The 20,797-nt window shown below is 32.0% G+C and overlaps 2 protein-coding genes across 2 annotated transcripts in view; both read right to left on the bottom strand.

The window, feature by feature from the left end:
- Positions 1 to 274: 274 nt before the first annotated feature.
- LOC126776371 (uncharacterized) lies at positions 275 to 11,566 on the bottom strand. The gene is made up of 2 exons (XM_050498846.1): positions 11,438 to 11,566; positions 275 to 1,441 (listed from the first exon to the last, which is right to left on the bottom strand). Exons 1-2 carry the CDS (start codon positions 11,474 to 11,476, stop codon positions 347 to 349), a joined length of 1,134 nt encoding a protein of 377 aa, XP_050354803.1. The 5' UTR covers positions 11,477 to 11,566; the 3' UTR covers positions 275 to 346.
- A 7,023-nt stretch (positions 11,567 to 18,589) lies between these two features.
- The window catches only part of LOC126776353 (aryl hydrocarbon receptor), a 128,783-nt gene continuing 126,575 nt past the window's right edge, over positions 18,590 to 20,797 (bottom strand). Inside the window, exons 7-9 of the mRNA XM_050498815.1 lie at positions 20,554 to 20,660; positions 20,138 to 20,279; positions 18,590 to 20,059 (exon numbers count right to left, since the gene is read on the bottom strand). Of these exons, the coding sequence (XP_050354772.1) occupies positions 19,309 to 20,059; positions 20,138 to 20,279; positions 20,554 to 20,660 (1,000 nt within the window). The 3' untranslated portion in view covers positions 18,590 to 19,308. The remainder of the gene's footprint in view (positions 20,060 to 20,137; positions 20,280 to 20,553; positions 20,661 to 20,797) is intronic.

Raw genomic sequence — 20,797 nt, 5'->3', positions numbered from 1 at the left:
TTTACCATTATATAATGACATATAATATATAAAAAAGAAATACAAAAAGATGTGACGTGTCTTAAAATTATAAATTTACGGTTTTTGAAACATTAAACATTAGTTGAAACCGTGCTTATTTTATTTAATGTACGTTTTAATAAATAATAGCATACATTTTGCGAAGTTTTGATTTTAAAAAAAAGTTTATAAGTCTTACATATATCTTGTGAAATTACTGTTGAAGAAATGTCGGACGACGCGTATGAGATCTGCATATTTTGTACCCATATCAGTAAGAATAGAGTTTTCTTTGAGTTTATAAACTAAAATTAAGAGTTTAATACTTTAAAGTTAACGTTTAATACTAATCAACTATACTAAATGCATCATTTAGGTTTTGTGGACTGAATGCCACGTTACTGTGCTTATAGTTTACGTAAGGTGACATCGTCGCAGAAAAGGCTATGTCTGGGTCGATAAACCCTTTAAAAGGTAAGAAGTCATCATCTTCAAAATGTGCAGAATAGCTTACGCGATTTTTAGGAACTATCCTCGCCGGTGGTTCCGCATAGTGACCTCCAACTAATACTGCATCTTCATGATCCGTTTCAGTCGGTTTTGGTCTTCGTGACTTAGTTTTAAAATATTCTTTCTTATAATGGGGTCTTTTCTTTTTTTCAAATGATTCTTGTTCCGTGAAATCTTTATTGCGATAAATATTCGAATATGAGTTTAAATCGAAATCTGTTAAATCGACGGTTTGAAGTTCCGTAAATGTCGGTCTTTTCTTTGAATAAGCAACATTGTTATCAAAGTTTTGATCCGATTGAAAATTTTGCCATGAACTAAAGTCTTGTCCGAAATCGTTGTCTAAGTTGTCAATGGTTGATGGATCTGAAAAACTTGAAGGCGGAGGTAGCTGTTCCGGCACAAAAGGATTTATAACTGATGAATCTAAAGGAGATCCGTATGAATCTGTAGGGGGCTCGCCAAAATTCTGATTTACCCTCTGATAATCCACCATCAATTCTGTAGGAGGCTCACCGAACCCTGCAGGTTCTTGTGTGAAGTATGAGTTTTGTGGTGTCTTTTTAGGTGGCCCATAAACTGTTTTGAATTTATGTGGTTTCGGTGGAACATACTTAAGTTTTGCTGGGCGTCGTTTGTAGCTTGGTGGTCCGTATTTTGGTTTTACCGATCCTCTGTACTTTTTAATCGGTTTCCTTGGTTTGGATCTGTATCTGTTATGAGGTGGGCCATACTTAGGCATTGGGCTCTTGTACCTTTGCTTAGATATCCTCCTATAAATAACTTTTGGTCTATGTTTATAAATAGGTTCTATTGGAAAATTATCAATAAATATTGCTGCATCTCTTTTAGATAAACGTCGTTCTATTTTTCCATCCGATATTTCATGTGTTTCATCCTCTGCATTTACAAATGATGATGTTATTGTCACCTGAAAATAGAAATTTAAATAAATTATATAAATAATAACAAAGATTCAATTTGAACCTTATGTTTAATGAACTTTAGTTCAATATTTAAATATAACTTAAATCTGAAATTATAAAATAGTTATTTTTATAACTAAAACTAATCAAAGCTTTCACGAATTTGCATAACTATTTGTTAAGTGTGTCATTGTGATTTACATACAAAAAGGTTTCATATTTTTCCTCATGCTCTTTTGACTTATATTTGCATTTAAGTGTTTTTAACTTTCTCCGTTTATTATAATCGCTAAGCCTCTAGGGTCTAAGGTCTGGGTAGAATATATTTAAAGAAAAGAAAATAAATTTCTATACTGACAAGAGCGCATTCATTTATTTGCTAGTATAATTTAAATATTTCTTTGTAATAGATAGATACTATGAAATATTTAAATAAATAGATAATTTATAAATATGTACTCCATTTATTTCATTGGTCGATTTTAACCGCTTCGTTAATACTTTCATTAGACACATTAAGCATTTATCATACATACTTGATCAAATTGCAGACACAACAATAAGAAAAACAGCTAAAGAACTAATCTATGTGAATTATGTCATCGATGTATACCGAATGTCATCGAAGCTGATCTCAAGGACTTGTCAACAGTGCGTAAAATGTTTTAGACATAGTAAGCGTGAAACCGCAATCTCACCCTCTTAATACGAGATCCATATAATACATACACATTACATATATGTTTCATATGATTTTTGGGCAATAGTAAAGTAGCGTTAATGAGCAATAGAAAAAACAATTTTCTTTACATGCATTAAGTTATATCCTATAAATGAACAAATGGTGTTAATAAAGTTTGTGCTGCTATCGTAGTATTTCATAATTATATTATATACAAACATATATATTATATATATAAACACAAATTAAGAACATAAATGCTTGGGTTTGAACGCGCAATGTTCGGTTAAGATTCACGTATTATAAACAATGGATCGTTTCATATTTTATCATCTACTATTATCATAACAATAAAAAATTAATGATTTAATCATGAGAATTGAATATTTTTTCCAATATTAATGAATTTCATAGCATTATTCATAATTCAGAAAGTGAATTGATAGACGTACATTACGTTTTACTCACAATTAAGTGAAATTCGTTAACTATGCTCCAATCAACTGATAACTGACGTGAGAATATATGTATGTATAATTGTCTAATGTAACTTTCTAGTATATTGACCAAACTAGTAATGATATGCAATGCATATTAATTATAGTAAAAATAGTTAACCGACGAAGATTCCATATCATCGAAATCCACAAAATGTAATATTTTGTGTCCGAATATTACTTTATGCGTGTAGCAAATTATTAAGCTCTATCATCTGTGTATTATATATAACATGCGTTTAAATCTTACATTAAATCTAAAGCAAGTTATAAATAATCTCTATTTGTTAAATTGTAAAAACTATAATTAAGAAACCATAGTCATAAAAAAATAATACGTATTTTTGACAACTCCACCCAAAAAAATACTTGTGATGAGAATACTCTATTACGAGTAATGGGTAAGCCCATTACTCCAAACCACTTTTCTAACCAGTTGTCTCTTGAAATTATTGTTTCGTCTGTTTTCACTTACGAAAGCGAAGGAAAGTGTAAATTGATTACATGACATTAGATTGTTACAGTTCCGTTACAATTGTAGGGTTCGTAATTTGAATTAGACGTGTGACAAAATAATTGGCAGTATTACAAGCTGATACAATAACATACGTAATTATAACGTTTTAAAAGAATACTGGGATGGAATTAAAGCATTAATCTGTAAAGAGTCAAGATGGATAAGTGGCCTAAGCATGTGATTCTGAACCAAAGATTGCGGGTTCAAACGCAGGCTAATAATATGCTTAATTCGTGTTTATAATTCATTTCGTGCTCGTCAGTATTAATCTGATCAGTATCAGTTTTGTACAGTATTATCTGTAGGTATTTATTATGTCTATCGTGGACGTGTAATGGCAACGATGGTGGTGATCATCAAAGAGAAAAAAATATCCGTAACAGCTAGAGCATACATACATCCAAAAGATGTAAATGTTAGATAAGAATGAATATTAAGATTATATAAAATTGTCCTAAGTTGTCCGTGTATTATTTGAAAGTTTCATTAAAATAAAAAGTAGTCGGAACGGAAATTCGCATTTTTGTGTGTTCGCCAATTTAAGATAGCCCAGCGAGCCATCAAAATGTTTATAATTAGAGTTTATCTGAGAGCATTAGAAATGTGATTGGACAGAAAACGAAAGTAACTGACATAGGACAGAGAATGGGGAAGCAGAAGTGAGAGTGGGTCGGTCACATCTGCCTAAGAGCTGATAATCAACGGAGGAGACTTCTTTAAAGGAGGTTTTGGCAGACGTGAAAAAAGAAAAATGGTTATTGCTTGACGAGATCATGATATTTTTAAGATTTCTGTCAATGGGTGAAAAAGGGGCTGATGAGGATAATAATGATGACGGAGTTAATTAAAATAGTTAGCAAAAATTTGCTATTAGTTTTTCCGTTTCCAAGAAATTTTATTTATCTTGCTTATTATTTACATTTGTGGTACGTCCGACATATTTTGAGCAAATGAGGATATCTATCACTTTTCACACGCTAACGTTGCCCTTTCAAATAATAATAATAATATAATAATAATATCCTGGGACATTTTGTACATACGGCCATCTGATCCCAAATTAAGCTTGTACAAAGCTTGTGCTATGGAAACCAGACAACTGATATACTACATATACTACTTTTATTTTATAAATACATACTTATATAGATAATTACAACCAGACTCAGGACAAACAGACATGTTCATGCACACAAATGTCTGTCCTGAGTGGGAATCGAACCCACAACCTTCGGCGTGAAATGCCTTTCATCTGTATCTACCAACCACGCCAACCGGCTCGTCAAATGTGGTTGTTATATATGCATGTCTAATTACTTGTTTTCATTATATATATGTGTCAGTATTGGGCACAACCAAACCTTCTCCAATTAAGAATTGGAGCACTTGCTGATCTGTTGGTCGTTTACGACCTATTCAAAATAAAAGAGAGTAATTCTTTAATATACTGCCAATTAAAATGGATCCTTGCAAAAGTAAAATAAATAATACTACTAGATTTACCATTAATTTGATAATTGGTTTAACAGTCACAATGGATATGTGTTCAAGTTCGATGTTAGCTCTTAACCCAAATTAAAGCGCTGACCACTGCTATACGATCTACGAACTATCAGTTTTCTATGGTAGTAAGTTACATGCGTCTCATGTGACAAATATTTGTCCTAGATTATAATTTTCACTTGACTACATAACTATCAATCCCTGTCCACAACATTTACTGGTTTACTTCATTGAACTTTCTCAAAATATTATGAAGATTGCTAATAATAATGATAAATATCTTAATTGCACACTCAAACAAAGAAAAGCAAATATATATAAAAGAAAAAAAAGCTTAAGGATACGAATATAAAGTAAAAGCATGTAAGGGGCGGTCTTATCAATGGAGTGGTGATATATACATTTTTATAATTATAGTACAATACATATCAATACATATACAAATACAAATATCTAAATAAAACAAAAATTTGTAACAAATAGTAAGTTAGAATACACGTAAATATAATAATATAAGTATTATATTCAGCAGCAGGTCACATTTATAATAGTACAGTGGACAAAATGAAATATGAAGGAAGTAAATAGGTAGGGTTACGACGTTAAGTTTTTAGTGTGAAATTTTGAAGATAGAAATTTAACGGGATTAACTGATTTCGGATGAAGTGTTTGTGTTGTGTCATTCCACAGTCTTCCTGCCTTGGCCGTGAAAGAGTTCGTATATGATTATTTAAGGCTGAGATGCCAAATCTGCTAAAGTTCCGTATATTTGAACTGTGATATAAAGTTAATGATAAAGAATGCTTTACTACTTAGGGGTATTTCCAGTCAGTTTAAACTAGGCGTAACTATCGAAGCTTCTTTACTATTTCTATTTTTAAATAAGTATGACAGTGACAATGTTTCCGTAAAATATATTCCACTTTAGAAATTCGAGTCCATTTCTTATTTTCCCGTTTTATGTTCAAAATATAATTTAATAACGTTTTTTTTCTATTTTAATAACTAACTGTGTGTTCTGTTGTCCGTACGTGACGGACTGTTAATTGTGACCTGAATTTAAAACGTGTGCCTACATTTTATGGAAATTAGGAATAGTAGAAACTTCTTTCACTTTTATTATTGTTAAATTTCATTTTAAAGTTTTGGGCTTATTCTGTGTATGATTGTTACATATTTATTATTTTTTATTTATTATATAGTTCTAATACTTAAAAACGTGGATTTAAATGGTCCCCATAAATTGTAATTATTTTCATTCATTTGACTTCACTTAGGTAAAGTCAAAATAAATTTTTGATTTAATTAGTATTATCTTTCAAATATATAAGACAGGGTATTTTAAACCATGTAAGTGTGACATAGGCCAGCTTAGTCAAGTTAGTTAGGAGACACTCTCAGGACGTTCGTCTCACTGAGCCCTCACGTGGGGACCTCTCTCGACTCTGAAGCTGTCAAGGTCTGTAGAGCCAGCAAGACCAAGGAAAAGAATAGTACCATAATATTTAATATTCCAATATTTATAATTACATACATGTGCATACACGGGTACAATAGTATGCACTGAATTAATCAGAAAAACCAGTCGTGTGGCTAGTGTCTGAAAAAAAAATCATGAATATACAATATAAGGCGGAGTAACATAGAACTTATAATTTTAAGGCAATTTAAATCGGAATTATTTATTAAATTTTAAAATGAACAATTTAATTTAATCAATCGCATAATAAATCATGTTGTTCTGACTACATGCAACACGCAGCGTTGATTATAACTTTTTATGTTTCTTTTATAAATAGAAATATTCACTTTCTTTATTGTATTTTATGTTAAATGCTCAAGAATGTGTTTCCTATGGATTTTGTTTTTGTTCTTTACAGACAATACGTTCGTGCTCTGGTGTATATATCCGAATTAATATACGAATATGTAACTGAAATACCGTTGACTGACTGACTGACTAATCACAAGAACTCCGAAGCTATATGTTCAATAACCTTTAAATTTAGTAAAGTTACTCCCTTCGCGACGTAGATGTTTCTAACAATTTACGGATATTACGCAAATACGATTTAAAATAGCAACATTCATATTTTTTTATAAATAGAAAATATTATATAGTTAGACTTATATGTTTTTATCCTTGTTCTGTTGTCGTTACCGCATTTATCTATACTGGTGGTAGGGCTTTGTGCAAGCTCGTCTGGGTAGGTACCACCCACTCATCAGATATTCTACCGCAAAACAGCAATACTTGATATTGTTGTGTTCCGGTTTGAAGGGTGAGTGAGCCAGTGTAATTACAGGCACAAGGGACATAAAATCTTAGTTCCCAAGGTTGGTGGCGCATTGGATATGTAAGCGATGGTTGACATTTCTTACAATGCCAATGTCTAAGAGCGTTGGTGACCACTTACCATCAGGTGGCCCATATGCTCGTCCGCCTTTCTTTTCTATATAAAAAAAAATATACTTATATATGAGCTGAAGAGTTTGTTCCATTAAATAAAGTCTTGAGATTACAACGCTCATCTTAAGATCTACCAATCCGACTTGAAGTATATTTAAAGAAATGTTATTAATTTTATAACATCACGCTATAATTCACAGAGCAGCAGTAACATTATTTTATGGGGCATTATGTAATTTACGTACCGCGTAGCGGTAACAAGTGTGTACCGGAAATAGTTTAGGATCGTGAGTGTACATGTGACAAGAAATTCACAAGATCAGGTGACATATTAAAAAAATAAGTAAACACGCTGGATTCACAGCAAATTATAATATAATTGAAATGGGAATACGACTTGTTACTCGATAACATTTTATTAATTTGCAATATTAATTGTCTGCGTTCGTAAATAAAAAAATTAAAGTAATTATTATAATTGTATTTGCAAAAGAGAGTAGTTTTTTTTTAATTAGAACTCTTGATCTGTTGGTTGGCGAATACAAAATTATTATTAAATGACACCATCACGATGCTTTCGTTTAACGCAATTCATGAGATTAATTACAAACTCAAACTAACACGTTCGCTCTAATTGTGCCCATACTTTATTCCAATTAGCAATATTTTCATCATTATTTATTTATAATAATTATATTAATAAATTTGTATATTAATGCTTAGGCCTTTGATCAAGCCATCAAAGTAACTTATCTTTTATTCAATCGTCGAATACAGAATTTTTTTATCATGTGAGTTCCGGCTTAAATGGTAAGTGAGCCATTGTAATTACAAGCGCAAAGATCCTAATTACTTTTTAGATCCCGTGATAGCGTCTAGCCTTGCAAATCGATCTTAAAAATTTAGTATAAAGGTGTCATTTTTGACAGCGTAGACAGCGTGTCGAACATTAAAGATAATTTTATTATAAGTATTAATATTAATGGACCGCATTAATATTAATACTTAGCGACTCAATAACCCATGATTGAGTTTGTTGTCACGCTTACATTCGGTCGTAAAGATCAACTAAATTAATGTTCTTAAAGTGTATAAACATACTGCTTATATCCTAATTTATGAAACCGAATGATAAAAGATGACTTGAATACAAATGCATTTTGGAAAAAATACAGTGAATTCATTTACAAAATATGCTTTCGTGCTAAATTATTGAATTTTTCATATTAGCAATGAATTTGGCTCATAACAAATGTTCTCTGTTTTATTTGTCTTTATTTTGTTATTATATAGTTTAATATTAAATAAAAAAAAGCCGAGATGGCCCTGTGGTAAGAACGCGTGAATCTTAACCGATGATCGTGGGTTCAAACCCGGGCAAGCACCACTGAATTTTCATGTGCTTAATTTGTGATTATAATTCATCTCATGCTTTACGGTGAAGGAAAACATCGTGAGGAAACCTGCATGTGTCTAATTTCACTGAAATTCTGCCACATGTGAATTCTACCAACCCGCATTGGAGCAGCGTGGTGGAATAAGCTCCAAACCTTCTCCTCAAAAAAGAGGAGAGGAGGCCTTTAGCCCAGCAGTGGGACATTCACAGGCTGTTACGGTACGGTTACGGTAATATTAATACAACTTATATTTCATTTTGTACTCCCAAATTGTGTTCAATTTATATTTATTTTATTTTTCTTTTCTTTCATTATTATTTTAGATCCTTAGTGTCATTTATGTATGTCGTGGTTACCTATAAGTAATACAACTTTTACTCTTAGATCTATTAGTTTGTAAACTTTTAAATTGTTATTGTTTCTGTATGTCATTTTGGTGATCCTAAATAAATAAATAAATAAATCCTATTATAATAAAATATAATAAACTAGCATTTAAAAAAAAAACGTTATGTACTCGTATAATTCCAAATATCTCAATCAACGATCTTAATAATCATTATCTTTATCAGCGGACAACAGCCAACTACGCAGGACATTTTATAATTTTGCACGAGCATGTGCGAAAATGCAGTTGAATTTACTTGCAAAAAACTTAATAAATTTTATTGGACTTGTCTGAGAATCGAACCCGTAACATTATGTTTCGTATAAACCAATTACTAAATCGACGAAGTAGTCTGTTTTGCAGATGTTTTATTTATGTATTTTAGACATGTTATAGATTTATCTTGTAAAGAGCCTGTGGAGGTTAGGCTTTCTATCAAGCCTGCAACTTTCTTATCTATAGGCGACTAGTATATTGTTAAGCTGGTTAAAATCTGCAATTTATAAGCTATTTAAAAAGCATACCAATTGTTTGCTACTAAGTAATATGCTTATAAATTCCCTAACCCCAGAATCATATATCATATCTACTTATGTATATCTGCACGTCATCTAGAACATCTCATTAAAATTGTAACTGTTTATTGCAATGAAACGGTGTCTTACAGCTACTACAAGAAGCACGAATGATTAGACTTTAATAGATACTTTTTCATAAGCATACTCTTTTCGCATATACATGATAATTGTAAGCTTTTGAAAAGCATCTACTGCGAATAAGCGTTTTGCTACTTTATAGTATATTTTGACTGCCTCGTTAGTGGAGTGGCTAGACATAAGGCCGCAGATCCCGAGGTCTTAAGTTCAAGCCCCAGGATCAAATCGGTGAGGAGGACATCGTCAATTGTGTATCCCATATAAGCTTCCATTTTCGTAATTAACTAAAAATATTTACATAAGAAATACATAATTTGAATTCATATTACTTTTTAAAGGATAACACTAATTATAAACAATAAAAAAATTGACGTAAATTGGAACATGTTATGCAGACAAGTTTGTTAAGATTTAAAAGAGGAAACCATTTTATAGTGACCATATGCCTCTATAAAATTTTCTCCTATATATTATGGTGATTATACAATAAAACTATTACATAATATTGTACATATCAAGACATTTCGTTACATTTTTTAGTTAAATAAATTATAACACATGTTTTCTCTTTTAAATCTTCGAAACTTTAATAGTATTTCCATGGGTTGAATGAATTAACTTTACAATTTACTATTTTTAGTTTTTAACATTTATGTTTTATATTCATAGTTTATTAGCGTGTTATCTGTTATGCTTAAAACATTCACTTTTCTGATATCGAGAAAGTCAGCTTAGCTCAATTTCGCGCTTAGGTTCAAAGAGCTTAATGATAAGCCGTGTCGCTTCCTGAATTAAACTCGTATATTCTTAGTAAGAACTTAACTGATTTTAGTTCATACACATCTTCGGCTTCTTTTGTCTATAATAACAATAAATTAAGGAGTAATATATTTTCATTGACCCGGTTGGCAGATTCTATTATTTCTAATTTTACATCATGTAGAGCTCAAGTTATCGAGCGGACAGAAAGATCTAAAATTAAAATCAACAATAACAAGGAAACCAACTGAGACAAAACAATATGTAGACAAAGTAATAATAATATAAAAAAATTGTAATCCTAAAATTTTAATGTTGTCTGGATATGTAAACACAAACACACGCACACCCATAATAATCAAACTAAAACGATAGGAAGATACAACAAAGGCACGGACAATACATGTGTTTGTTACATACATATGTCGGAATTTCAGTGAAATTAGACAAATTCAGATTTAATTACAATGTTTTCCTTCAATGTTAAGCACGATATGAATTATAAACACAAATTAAGCACATGGAAAAACCACGATCATCGGTTGAGCTTCACGCGTTCTAACCGCTGGGCCATCGCCTTTTCTAGTGTCAATAATAATTCACTTGATTGATTCATTCGTCGAAAACATCACACAGACATGGTAGAAGAATTAGCTCCACCATTCCTTAAGAGAAGCCGTTAAATAGCATTGGGGCTCATTTTATCTAGAGTTAAGAACTAGATTTGATATTAGCTTATAATAATAACCATCTATAATTTTGATTATCACTTAAAATATGGTTTCCGAAGTGAAGAAACAAAATTATAGAAGCTGTTAAATAAAAATGGTTAAATTATGAAGCAGAGGTCGTTCTTTGTAATTTTATTTATTACCGTTATTTACTATGTATGTTATATACGCCGTTATCATTTTTTTAATAAATAAATAACGGGGTATGGCTACCTATTTTATTTACATTAAGTTATGTAACAAGAAAATACCGATATAGTGTAAGTTGTTAAAATATTAAATCATAGTTATAAGTAATATAAGCTTTGGCTTTGATTAAAGTGAAATAAGTTACCCGTCATATATTTTTTAAAATTTGTTTTAATACAAAATACAATAATAGTAATTTATACATAATTTAATTTATTTGAAATTGGAAATCATCGTATTGACAAAGGCTTAATATGATGTATTCAACTCACCGCAAATAGAAGATAACAGAGAGCGTCCGTTATTTGCATCTTAATATTCTCACAAAATTTTACTAAAATTAAAAAAAAAAAAAACACTTCTTTTTTTAAACACGAGGAATAAATAACATTAAAATTAAATATTATTTTTTAATATAAATAATAATAATATTGTTAAGACGTTGAATCCACTCGAAAGTTCGTCAGATAGTGAGGTGCGTATTTCAGATAGCAGGAAGGCTGTCGAGTGTGACTTACGGATATAGAGTTGTTATTACCTCAATTTATATTTTTCTTTATTTATTTTTTAAATATTTTTTTAAGGAAATTATTAACATTTCTATTTACAGCTCTGTATTCGAAAAGCTCGTGTTAGGAGCGGGGACGACAATAACCCAAGGGATAAGAATCGAACCTGCGACTTTTACATTGCTAGGTGATCTGTAAACCATTGTGCTATTGATGGTAGGAATGTCAAATGTATTTCAAAGTGAAATTAATGATATATATAAGATTCATTAAAATAAGAAAGCCTTTTTGAAATTTCGTTAGTTCGAGGATTACATTTTTTTAGATATACATGTAAATTGCTATTTTTGGTAGTGAAAAATCGTCGATGAGTCAGATTTTAAGGTATATATTGTCAAAAAGTTAAGTGGAACGCTCCTGAGGCAAAAAAAATAAATAAATATATGTATTGACTGATTTATTTTTATTACCATTATTTATTTAATATTATAACATATTGAGATTAATCTTATAAACGAACGTGTTATATAATATCATGGCCTATAGTGTGCAAATATATGTTATATCTTAACTAAATTTAAATATACAGCTCAATAAATATATACTTTAAAACAAAGATACATTTTCAAGTATATCAATTTCAATAAAATTAAAACAAATCCAAGACGTGGTTACATTTTTCTTTCAATAATATAAATATTAATAAATTAACAAAAAAAAGTTGTGAATCTGTTATAAAAATAAATAATATTGTTTTTAAATTTAAACTCAGAAATAGAAGATAATTTAGTTCCAAACCCTTAATAGTTGCAACGGTAGCAGCAATTTTTTTTTATCGGTGGTAATAACATCTCCATTGAATACATTTCACGGGCTTTGCGTGCGCTCTCACACAATCTACATCCAACGAATGACAAAACTAACTGACTACTATTATATACTTACAATTAATTTGTGCGTTAAATTCATCAAGTGACATTCGTATCATTACGATCATTAACAAAATGGGTTATTATGTAATTTCTTTGTAAGTTAGATGACTTGACTATGATTACATTGTGTTATATATAAGTTTTGTTTTTAATCTGTGGTCCGTAGAACACCGGTACTTTGTTGTCGTTCAAATGAAATGCAAAAAAAAAATGGCTTCAAAAGAATACGTTACAGAAAAATAATTAATGAGTATCTTCATTAAGTTAAATCATACAATAATATTGACATTAAGTAAATAATTACATGACGTAATCAGTTGCAAACTCCGTTAGTTTTGGTAGAAGCCATGATATTATTAAGAAAACATTTTTTAAACAAAAAAAAACATAAAATGATAAAAGTATATACAGAGTATCTAGAGAGATTATTTTCCTACATTTACTTAAGCTTTTTTAATTTGTACATTTCGAACTATATTAAGAAAACATTATTTAATTATTTTTCATTCCCTTCCCATCCAATGAAACATTTTTTTGTTGGTAAATGATGTCAGGATTCTTTAAAATAAAAAAAATCCAATTATGAATTACAAAATCTGATTTAAATGTTTGTCTAAATGTACTTCCAATAATAAATACTAGATGGGCTGTTAACATATTTATAAGTTATTTATTATTAGATTAAGGAATGGTGTTTTTTATGTAAGTGAGGGCTAAAGAGCAGGAGGCTCGTCTGATGGATAGTGACTACTACTACCCATTGTGTCAACTTTAAAAAAAATACTATTTTAAGTAAGTACTGTCACTTTTGCTTATTTGCTTCCAATTACAATTGATAGCTTTGAGATTTTTTTTAAAGAAATGATTCCCTCGTGTCTACTAAATAGATTCAGTTTCACTTTATATTTTGGGCGTTTCCGGTTCAGTAGCCCTACTTAATTTATTTAACTTAATAATGAATAAATAAATGATTTATATCACATTCGCAATCAATTACATAATGTCATTTAGAAGTTACTTTGAATGTTTTGAAGTTATTTATTATTTTAGGAGTGTTGTTAATAAAACAAAAATTTGAAATTCGAATTCGAGAAATCGAATCTCGTTTATAATCGTTTCAATATTTGGTTCGTAAGTTTCCGATGTCATCATGAAAAACTACTTTATGAATTTAAAGTGAAATGTTAATAATATAACATTACATTAAATGCTCAGCAGCAGCCCCGCTTCAGGAAATCGATGTTACACTTCCTTATTTGGCAAAGCAAGCAAAGCCTGATACTGTCGATGATATCTTCGGCTCAGTTAGATGACTGTTAGATAAGAAATATAGAATACTGGTGTACGTACAGACTTGGGAAATTTTATCTCCTAGGCTAGTTTTTGATGAGATATCCGTGCTAAAGCCGAAAACTGCCAGGAGACATTATAACTTTTTTTTTTAAATATAACAGCTAGTGCTTGACTGTTATCACACCTGATGGAAAGTGATGATACAGTCTAAGATGGAGCGCGCTTGCCTAGAACATGCCTATTTACTCTAGACTTGAAGGTACCCATATTGTGGGTGGTGGGAAAAACGGAGGTCGGGAGGGTATTCCAGATCTTAGCAAATCGTTTCGTAACTGTAAATGTCTCACTGATGGGCTCAGGCCGACTTAACGTTACGGAGAAGGTTAAGAGCTTATTCACCACGCTGCTCTAATGCGGAGTGGTAGAATACACTAAAATTAATTAAAGGCCGGCAACGCCAACGGCAACTGCATCACCTGTGAGCATCAGGTGATGCAGGTGTCCAGGTGCGGTAGTAGTCAGCTTCCATCAGGTAAGCCTCTTGTCCATCTGCCCCCCTCTAACATAAGAAAACATGTCACAGATTTTCATCTAACACGATGCTTTGTCTTCATTTCTGAGTACGAGACCAATTTTAAACACTAATTGAACACATGAAATATCAACGGTGATTGCTTGGTTCTGAACCCACAATCTTTGGTTAAGATGCAGGTGTTCTAAGCACTCTATCATGGCTCTTGTTCTGTAATATAATTGTCTATATTATCAAGACAAACCCACAGATAAAGTCATGGTTACAACTTGTATCTGTGGAATGAACTCTCATCTTTGAATATAGTAAAAGTTTGGGCATATTTATGGTTCGATTATTAATTTCACATCGATTAACGTTTTTAATGTCGTCGTATTCGATTCCTTGTGCTTGAATTCGATACACGATTTTTTAATTGTTCTTTCCTGTTTTTGTTAATTTCTATTATATAAATTCTCACGTTATTATTTCAAATTATGTTTTGATATTTTTTAGCTTAACTATAATTGTTGATTTGAATGCTGCATCGTTACTCGGAGAATTCGGGCTTTTGTTGTTTAAATTTACTCTTTCCGAACCTACTCGTATTAAACATCCTTCACGCTCCAGTCTTTGCCACGAATTGAAAATTTTAATATGTAATTCCTTATCTCGTTTAATGTAGTTACATCCGGTTTTTGAATTTTTTAGCACAATTATGATCGAAATCGACTCTCAAGTGATATACTCGATGGTAGGTCTATGAGCAGTAGGAAGTTCCCACTTCTCAAATATTCTGCCACCAAACAGCAGCACCTAGCACTGTTGTGTTCCGGCTTGAAGGAAAAGGCACAAGGAACATAACAATCCCAACGTTGTTGGCGCATTTGCTATGAAGGGGTGGTTAATGATTCGGACAGTGCCAGTGATTTCAATGGGCGATGGTTTCCAGTTACTATCAGGCGGCATTTGGTCATTTGCCGACATATTTGAAAAAAAAAGAAAGTAAACGGTTGGATATATACCGCTAGTAGCTTATAAAATAACACAAAATGCTTAACTTTATCTGAACAGCAATGTGACGTCATAAATAGGATAGCCAGTCAGCCTTATCTTGGCAACCTTAGGGTTCTAACGATTAGCGGCCGCCTTGCTATAATTGACGTAAGCGAATGGACATGACAACCTTTCTTATTGAAAGAGAATTGGATCGCCGGAAGACTCCTGTAGGATTGACATTAACAGACCTTAATCTTAAATCGCTAATGCGCTTTCAATCTTCAGTCGGTATTGACATATGGTGTTTATCTTTGTACAGTTACACTAATTATTTACCAACCTACATCATACGTTACATTGTCAATATAATTAGGTATACATAGTGTGTAAGATTTGTCTGTATCTACCAGCTATACCTAACGGCTTTGGGAAATATAAAAAAACAAAATGAAGTATTTATTTTACTTCCGAATTAAAAAATTAAATATGTATCTACTTATAACTTACATCGGGTCATAGTGTTGTATCGCCATCTAGTGACGAATTGCCTTACTTATCCGACTGAGTAGAGTCTAGTGATCTTCATGCATTTATATACACGATTTTACACGAACACTATTGAAATACTTAACGTTTCACTACTTACTCAATAGATGGCGTGATAACGAAATAAAAATATATAATCTAAGTTATTCGTAGTTTTATTGTAAATTTTCTTATATAATAAATTTTATTTTGGAAAATTTCGTCTCAAGTTACACTATCGATAGAGACAAAATCGAAATTAGTAAGTATTATCTTGTATACAATAATATAACTTTTTTTAACATAAGTTTTAAATTTATTTATTCTGCATTTTTCATCTTTGATAAAATTTTAAGATTATATACGAGTGTTATTATATGTAGAGCAGTAAGGGAAAGGTTATTATTATTTTGAAAGGGAGTTTTTCTCTTTTAAGCCTAAAAAGAAACTCGAAAATATCAGTGGCTTGAAAAAATTTATTTGATTTTCTTTTAATTACATAATTATGCTATACTAAAATAAATACAGAGACTGTCTCCTTATCTTCATCTTAACTATATATTCAATTAAATAATTAAGAATAATCAATCGATAATACATAATCATTAAAGCGTCTAACCTAATTATTTATTTACAATTCAAATTGATTTATAAGTGAGAGTCAATTATAAAAAAAGTGTTTTATTTTTTAATACAAAAACGTGGTTAGTACATTTTTTTATTTATACTCTGTGTTATTATTAAGCTAGGCCCACACGTAGGTAACAACAATAATGATATAGATCAATGAATTTATCTTTTTAAATTTATTTGTGGCCTAGACATAAATAATAACTTAAAATTTTAATTGTAGGTGTGAAAAGTGTTTCGTTTATTTTGCATCTTATTGCTATAGAGAATAATAATAATAATAATTTAATGTCAAATTTGTTTATATATAACAAATTGGAACTTTTATTGGAAGATAATTTCGCTTATAGTGACTCGATTTTTTATACAAAACTAATGTCGGTTGACCCGTATGTATGGACAATACAATTTTCGTTTAAGAATATACAATGAGAAGACTTTTTTTATAACGAAGAGCACTGTGACGTCATTGGATTCTATTAATTTAAAAAAAAACTTGTGTTTCATACAAAGATCTTGACACGAACAAGTAGCATGTAAGTAATGTTTTTTTCATTAGAATTTGTAGTAATTTAAACAAAATATCGCACATAATTGCCAAGATTAAAATTCCGCGAAATCACACGATAAAATATATTGTGTGAAATACTAGAATTATAATAGTAGATTTGAAAAAGTATGATCAAGTTTTTATCGTTAGATTCCCGTATGTTTATTTAATTATTCGTCTATAGTAATTTCAAAGTTTAAATATAACCTCAAAATAATAACCTCAAATAATATATGTTCCTTTATTCGCTTAATTTTGCAAATGCCAAGTTGTGAATGTTATTCCAGTTTTTAATTTCATCTTAAATACAAATTCTAATGAAATGCATATAAATATGGACTGCATATATATAATTTTATATGTTAGCATACATTTTGTATATAATAAGATATACTAAATCAGTTATATAATGTATACAATTATTTGAATCCATTTTTCCGGGATTTTGGATCATTACCCTTTTCCCTTTGCTATGCCAATAGTAAGTGCTCTTCGAAATTCAATTTAAAACTAATCTTACATCTAGACGTCGGAAGATCGTTCGACGCGTCTTGCCCTGCCAACGCCGATCACTGCACAACGAAGTTTGGGTTAGTTGGGTATTTAAACCAAAGGGAAGGCACGCGGAGTGTATGTACAAGTGCATCACGTTGGCATGGCAGTGTTTTAAGTCCCCACAAATATGTAAAATAATGTAAATAATAAAAAAAAAAAAATAACAAAATGACGTTTAATATTTTCTTTAAGTATCATTTTTAATCTGTGATTTTGTAATGTCAAATATTAAGTTTATTTAAAACAAATTTAAACAGTAATTTAAAAAATATTCAGTTCTTTGAATTTAGAAATAAATTTAAATTATTTTATATATTTATAGGGAAATATAAATTGATAGTGATTTATATATAATGCATGCTATTACAATATTGATATGTTTACTCTTCACACTAACTTTAAATGAAATTCACTTTTTAATAAAGCAAAACGAAGATAAACGTTACAGAAAAGCTGAATTTTTATTGATAGTAAAAACTTTTTTAACTAAAATTGACAAGTATTAATACCTTATTCTTTTTATAATCCTGGTTGAAACTAACTCAATAAACTCTGGTCTCTCGGTAAATGGACTTAGAATTAAAAAATGTCTGTATATTTGTTTGATAATCTATTGGTTTGATTAAAATAAATCCCGGCAAATGAAACGGATTTTATTTTATAGCCAACCCAGTGATCTCATATTCACGACTAAAATGTACAATATATTTGTTGTGAAAATTATTGTTTAAGCTTCGTTTTGCTTTCAATATAAAAATATAAAAAGCGAACACTCAAGAACCAGACACATCGATAACCAAGCTGAAGCTCACAAAATCATATAAAATAAATATTTACATCACACGAGCGTCACTAATTCGCGTTGAAATTATAGTAAGCTAATATTAATCTAATTATATTTATATCCTAAGGTATCGAACACATCGAACACGAACTAATGTAAAGCTACGACAAAGCAAGATAATTACAACAAAGTTTTTATATTCGTTTAATTAAGCAAGTGTGACTGCAACTTTTGACATATTCGTGTATCGGCGTGTTCGAACCTCTAACTGGATAATACCGACTTATGATACACACGAAATTATATACAGTTCGTAATGGAAGTTCAATGTATGGTACGATTTATTTTAAATAGTTTTTATAGATAGCCGTATTTATTCTGTTGTTAAATGCAAATAAATCTTTAAGATGCATAATGCCAAAATATTTAACCTACAACTTTAATTGAACACTCGTTGATCTCGTAAGGGTTTTGTTACTTATATAAACAGGAAACGCTAAAAACAGTTACTTAGTTCCGAGTGCTGTGATTTTCATGCGAAGTTGGTTTCGCAAACCTAAAACACGAGAAAGATCGGTTTCCACAAAAACTATTCACGTGATATGTTTGAATAATTGAGCGAGGTACCGTTAATAATAAAAGAGTAAAACAAAGTATATTAAGGAGAAGCCGCATCGAAAAAGTGCAGAAAATTTTCAGACACGTGCGACATAGGAACGGTTCACACTATTCTTATTTTCAACGTCAATAATAGTAAAATACTAAAAAAATTCGGATTGGAAGGGCGAATCTTTGGTGACTTCGAAATCTAGCGCCCGTTCGTCGTCTCGAAGGACGTATTGACCGACAGCCGCGTCACTGCGTCGCCTCGGCCGTGTGGTAGTGCGAGGGGTAGCGCCACACCTGCGGCGGAGAGTACTCCGGCGGCACGTCCTGCGGCGCGCCGCCCGCTCCCCACATCAGCACCGTTTGTCGCGGCGCCTCCTGCAGCCGCTCGTGCTCCGCCGAGCCACTGGAGCCACCTGGGCTCGGACCTGCCACAGCTCCCGGGGACCGTCGCTCGCCAGCCGGGCTCACGTAACGCCCGCCGCCGTCCACATACGCGTACTCGCGTGATGGTGGCCGATGGTAAGCCGGCGGTACCTCGTATCCAGGCGGTGCCGGTTCCAGGAAGCCATTGGGTGCGTATGGGTAGTGGTAGGAAAGCGGTTTGTATTGATGGAAGAGGTTGTCCGCGGCAAGGAATCTGTCGTCGAGGGGTGGTGGGGCGTAATGCAAGGTTGGCGCCGGAGGGTATTCGCCGTAGGGCGCTGGATATGCGCCATTTAAGTTAGTATATGCCGCGGCGACGGCATCAGCGGCCAGGTAGTCGACTGGAGGGGGTGCCGGCGTTGGAGGCACTCGTCTTTTATTACGGCAAGTCGACAGGAAGTCCCTCAATTGCGTTTTATATCGTCTCGCAGCTCTGGGTGGTGTGGTGACAGTGGATTCGCAGCCGGATAACTGTTCTGACTCAGAGAAATAAAGACTAGTTAGACCGGTGTCTAAGTAACTGACTTTGAAGTCCATAGTCCGTTTCCCGAGAAGATCTCGACCTTCTTCTTCCCTGAAATTAAAAAACGGATTTAATACATTTCTAGTAAAGCGAAATTACTCACACTTGGCCATTTTTGAAACAACTTACATGAGAGGCCTGTGCGTGCTGATGACGAAATCTGGCTTTGAGTTTTTATAGACGAGCCGTGATGAAGTCTGTAGCCACTGCCATTGTCCGTCTTTCGTCTGGAAGCGGTATGCGATCATTCCGGATGCTCCGGTTTTTAACACTGCAAAATATTTGATAATAATTGTAAAAACTCAATTTCATAGATCCACAACTACAGTAGAAAACTTTATGCTGGGGAGGAGAAACACTGAATATAACAACAAAGTTAAAACATCTTCCTCGACTTGTCTATCAATCAATTCTACAAATTAAACAAGACACACCTTAAATGGTTCTTACGATATTATATTTAATGAACGTGTTAAATATAAAAGAAAAGTAAAATTGTTTGTCGTTATTCCCTCAATGACAGGACAGTACCTTTCAATACTTACATTCTTGATGAGCACTAGCCACGTAAGCTAGGTCATCATAGTGCACAAGGTCGTAGCCACCCATGTTAGCGAGCTCAGCGTCAGTGTAACCCAGCAACATTTTACCCCTGAAAATAATAAAGAAAATAATATAACAGCCTTTATACTAAGGAACTAAATGGAGAGGCATTTAAGCTGTGGCTTATTCCACCACCCTACTCTAGTGCGGGTCAGATATGTAGCAGATTTCCATCACATATGCAGG

The sequence above is a fragment of the Nymphalis io genome, chromosome 20 (genome assembly GCF_905147045.1).
Source record: "Nymphalis io chromosome 20, ilAglIoxx1.1, whole genome shotgun sequence".
Taxonomy (NCBI): domain Eukaryota; kingdom Metazoa; phylum Arthropoda; class Insecta; order Lepidoptera; family Nymphalidae; genus Nymphalis; species Nymphalis io.
The sequence above is the reverse complement of the archived record's forward strand: the minus strand, read 5'-3'. Positions and strand labels throughout refer to the sequence as shown.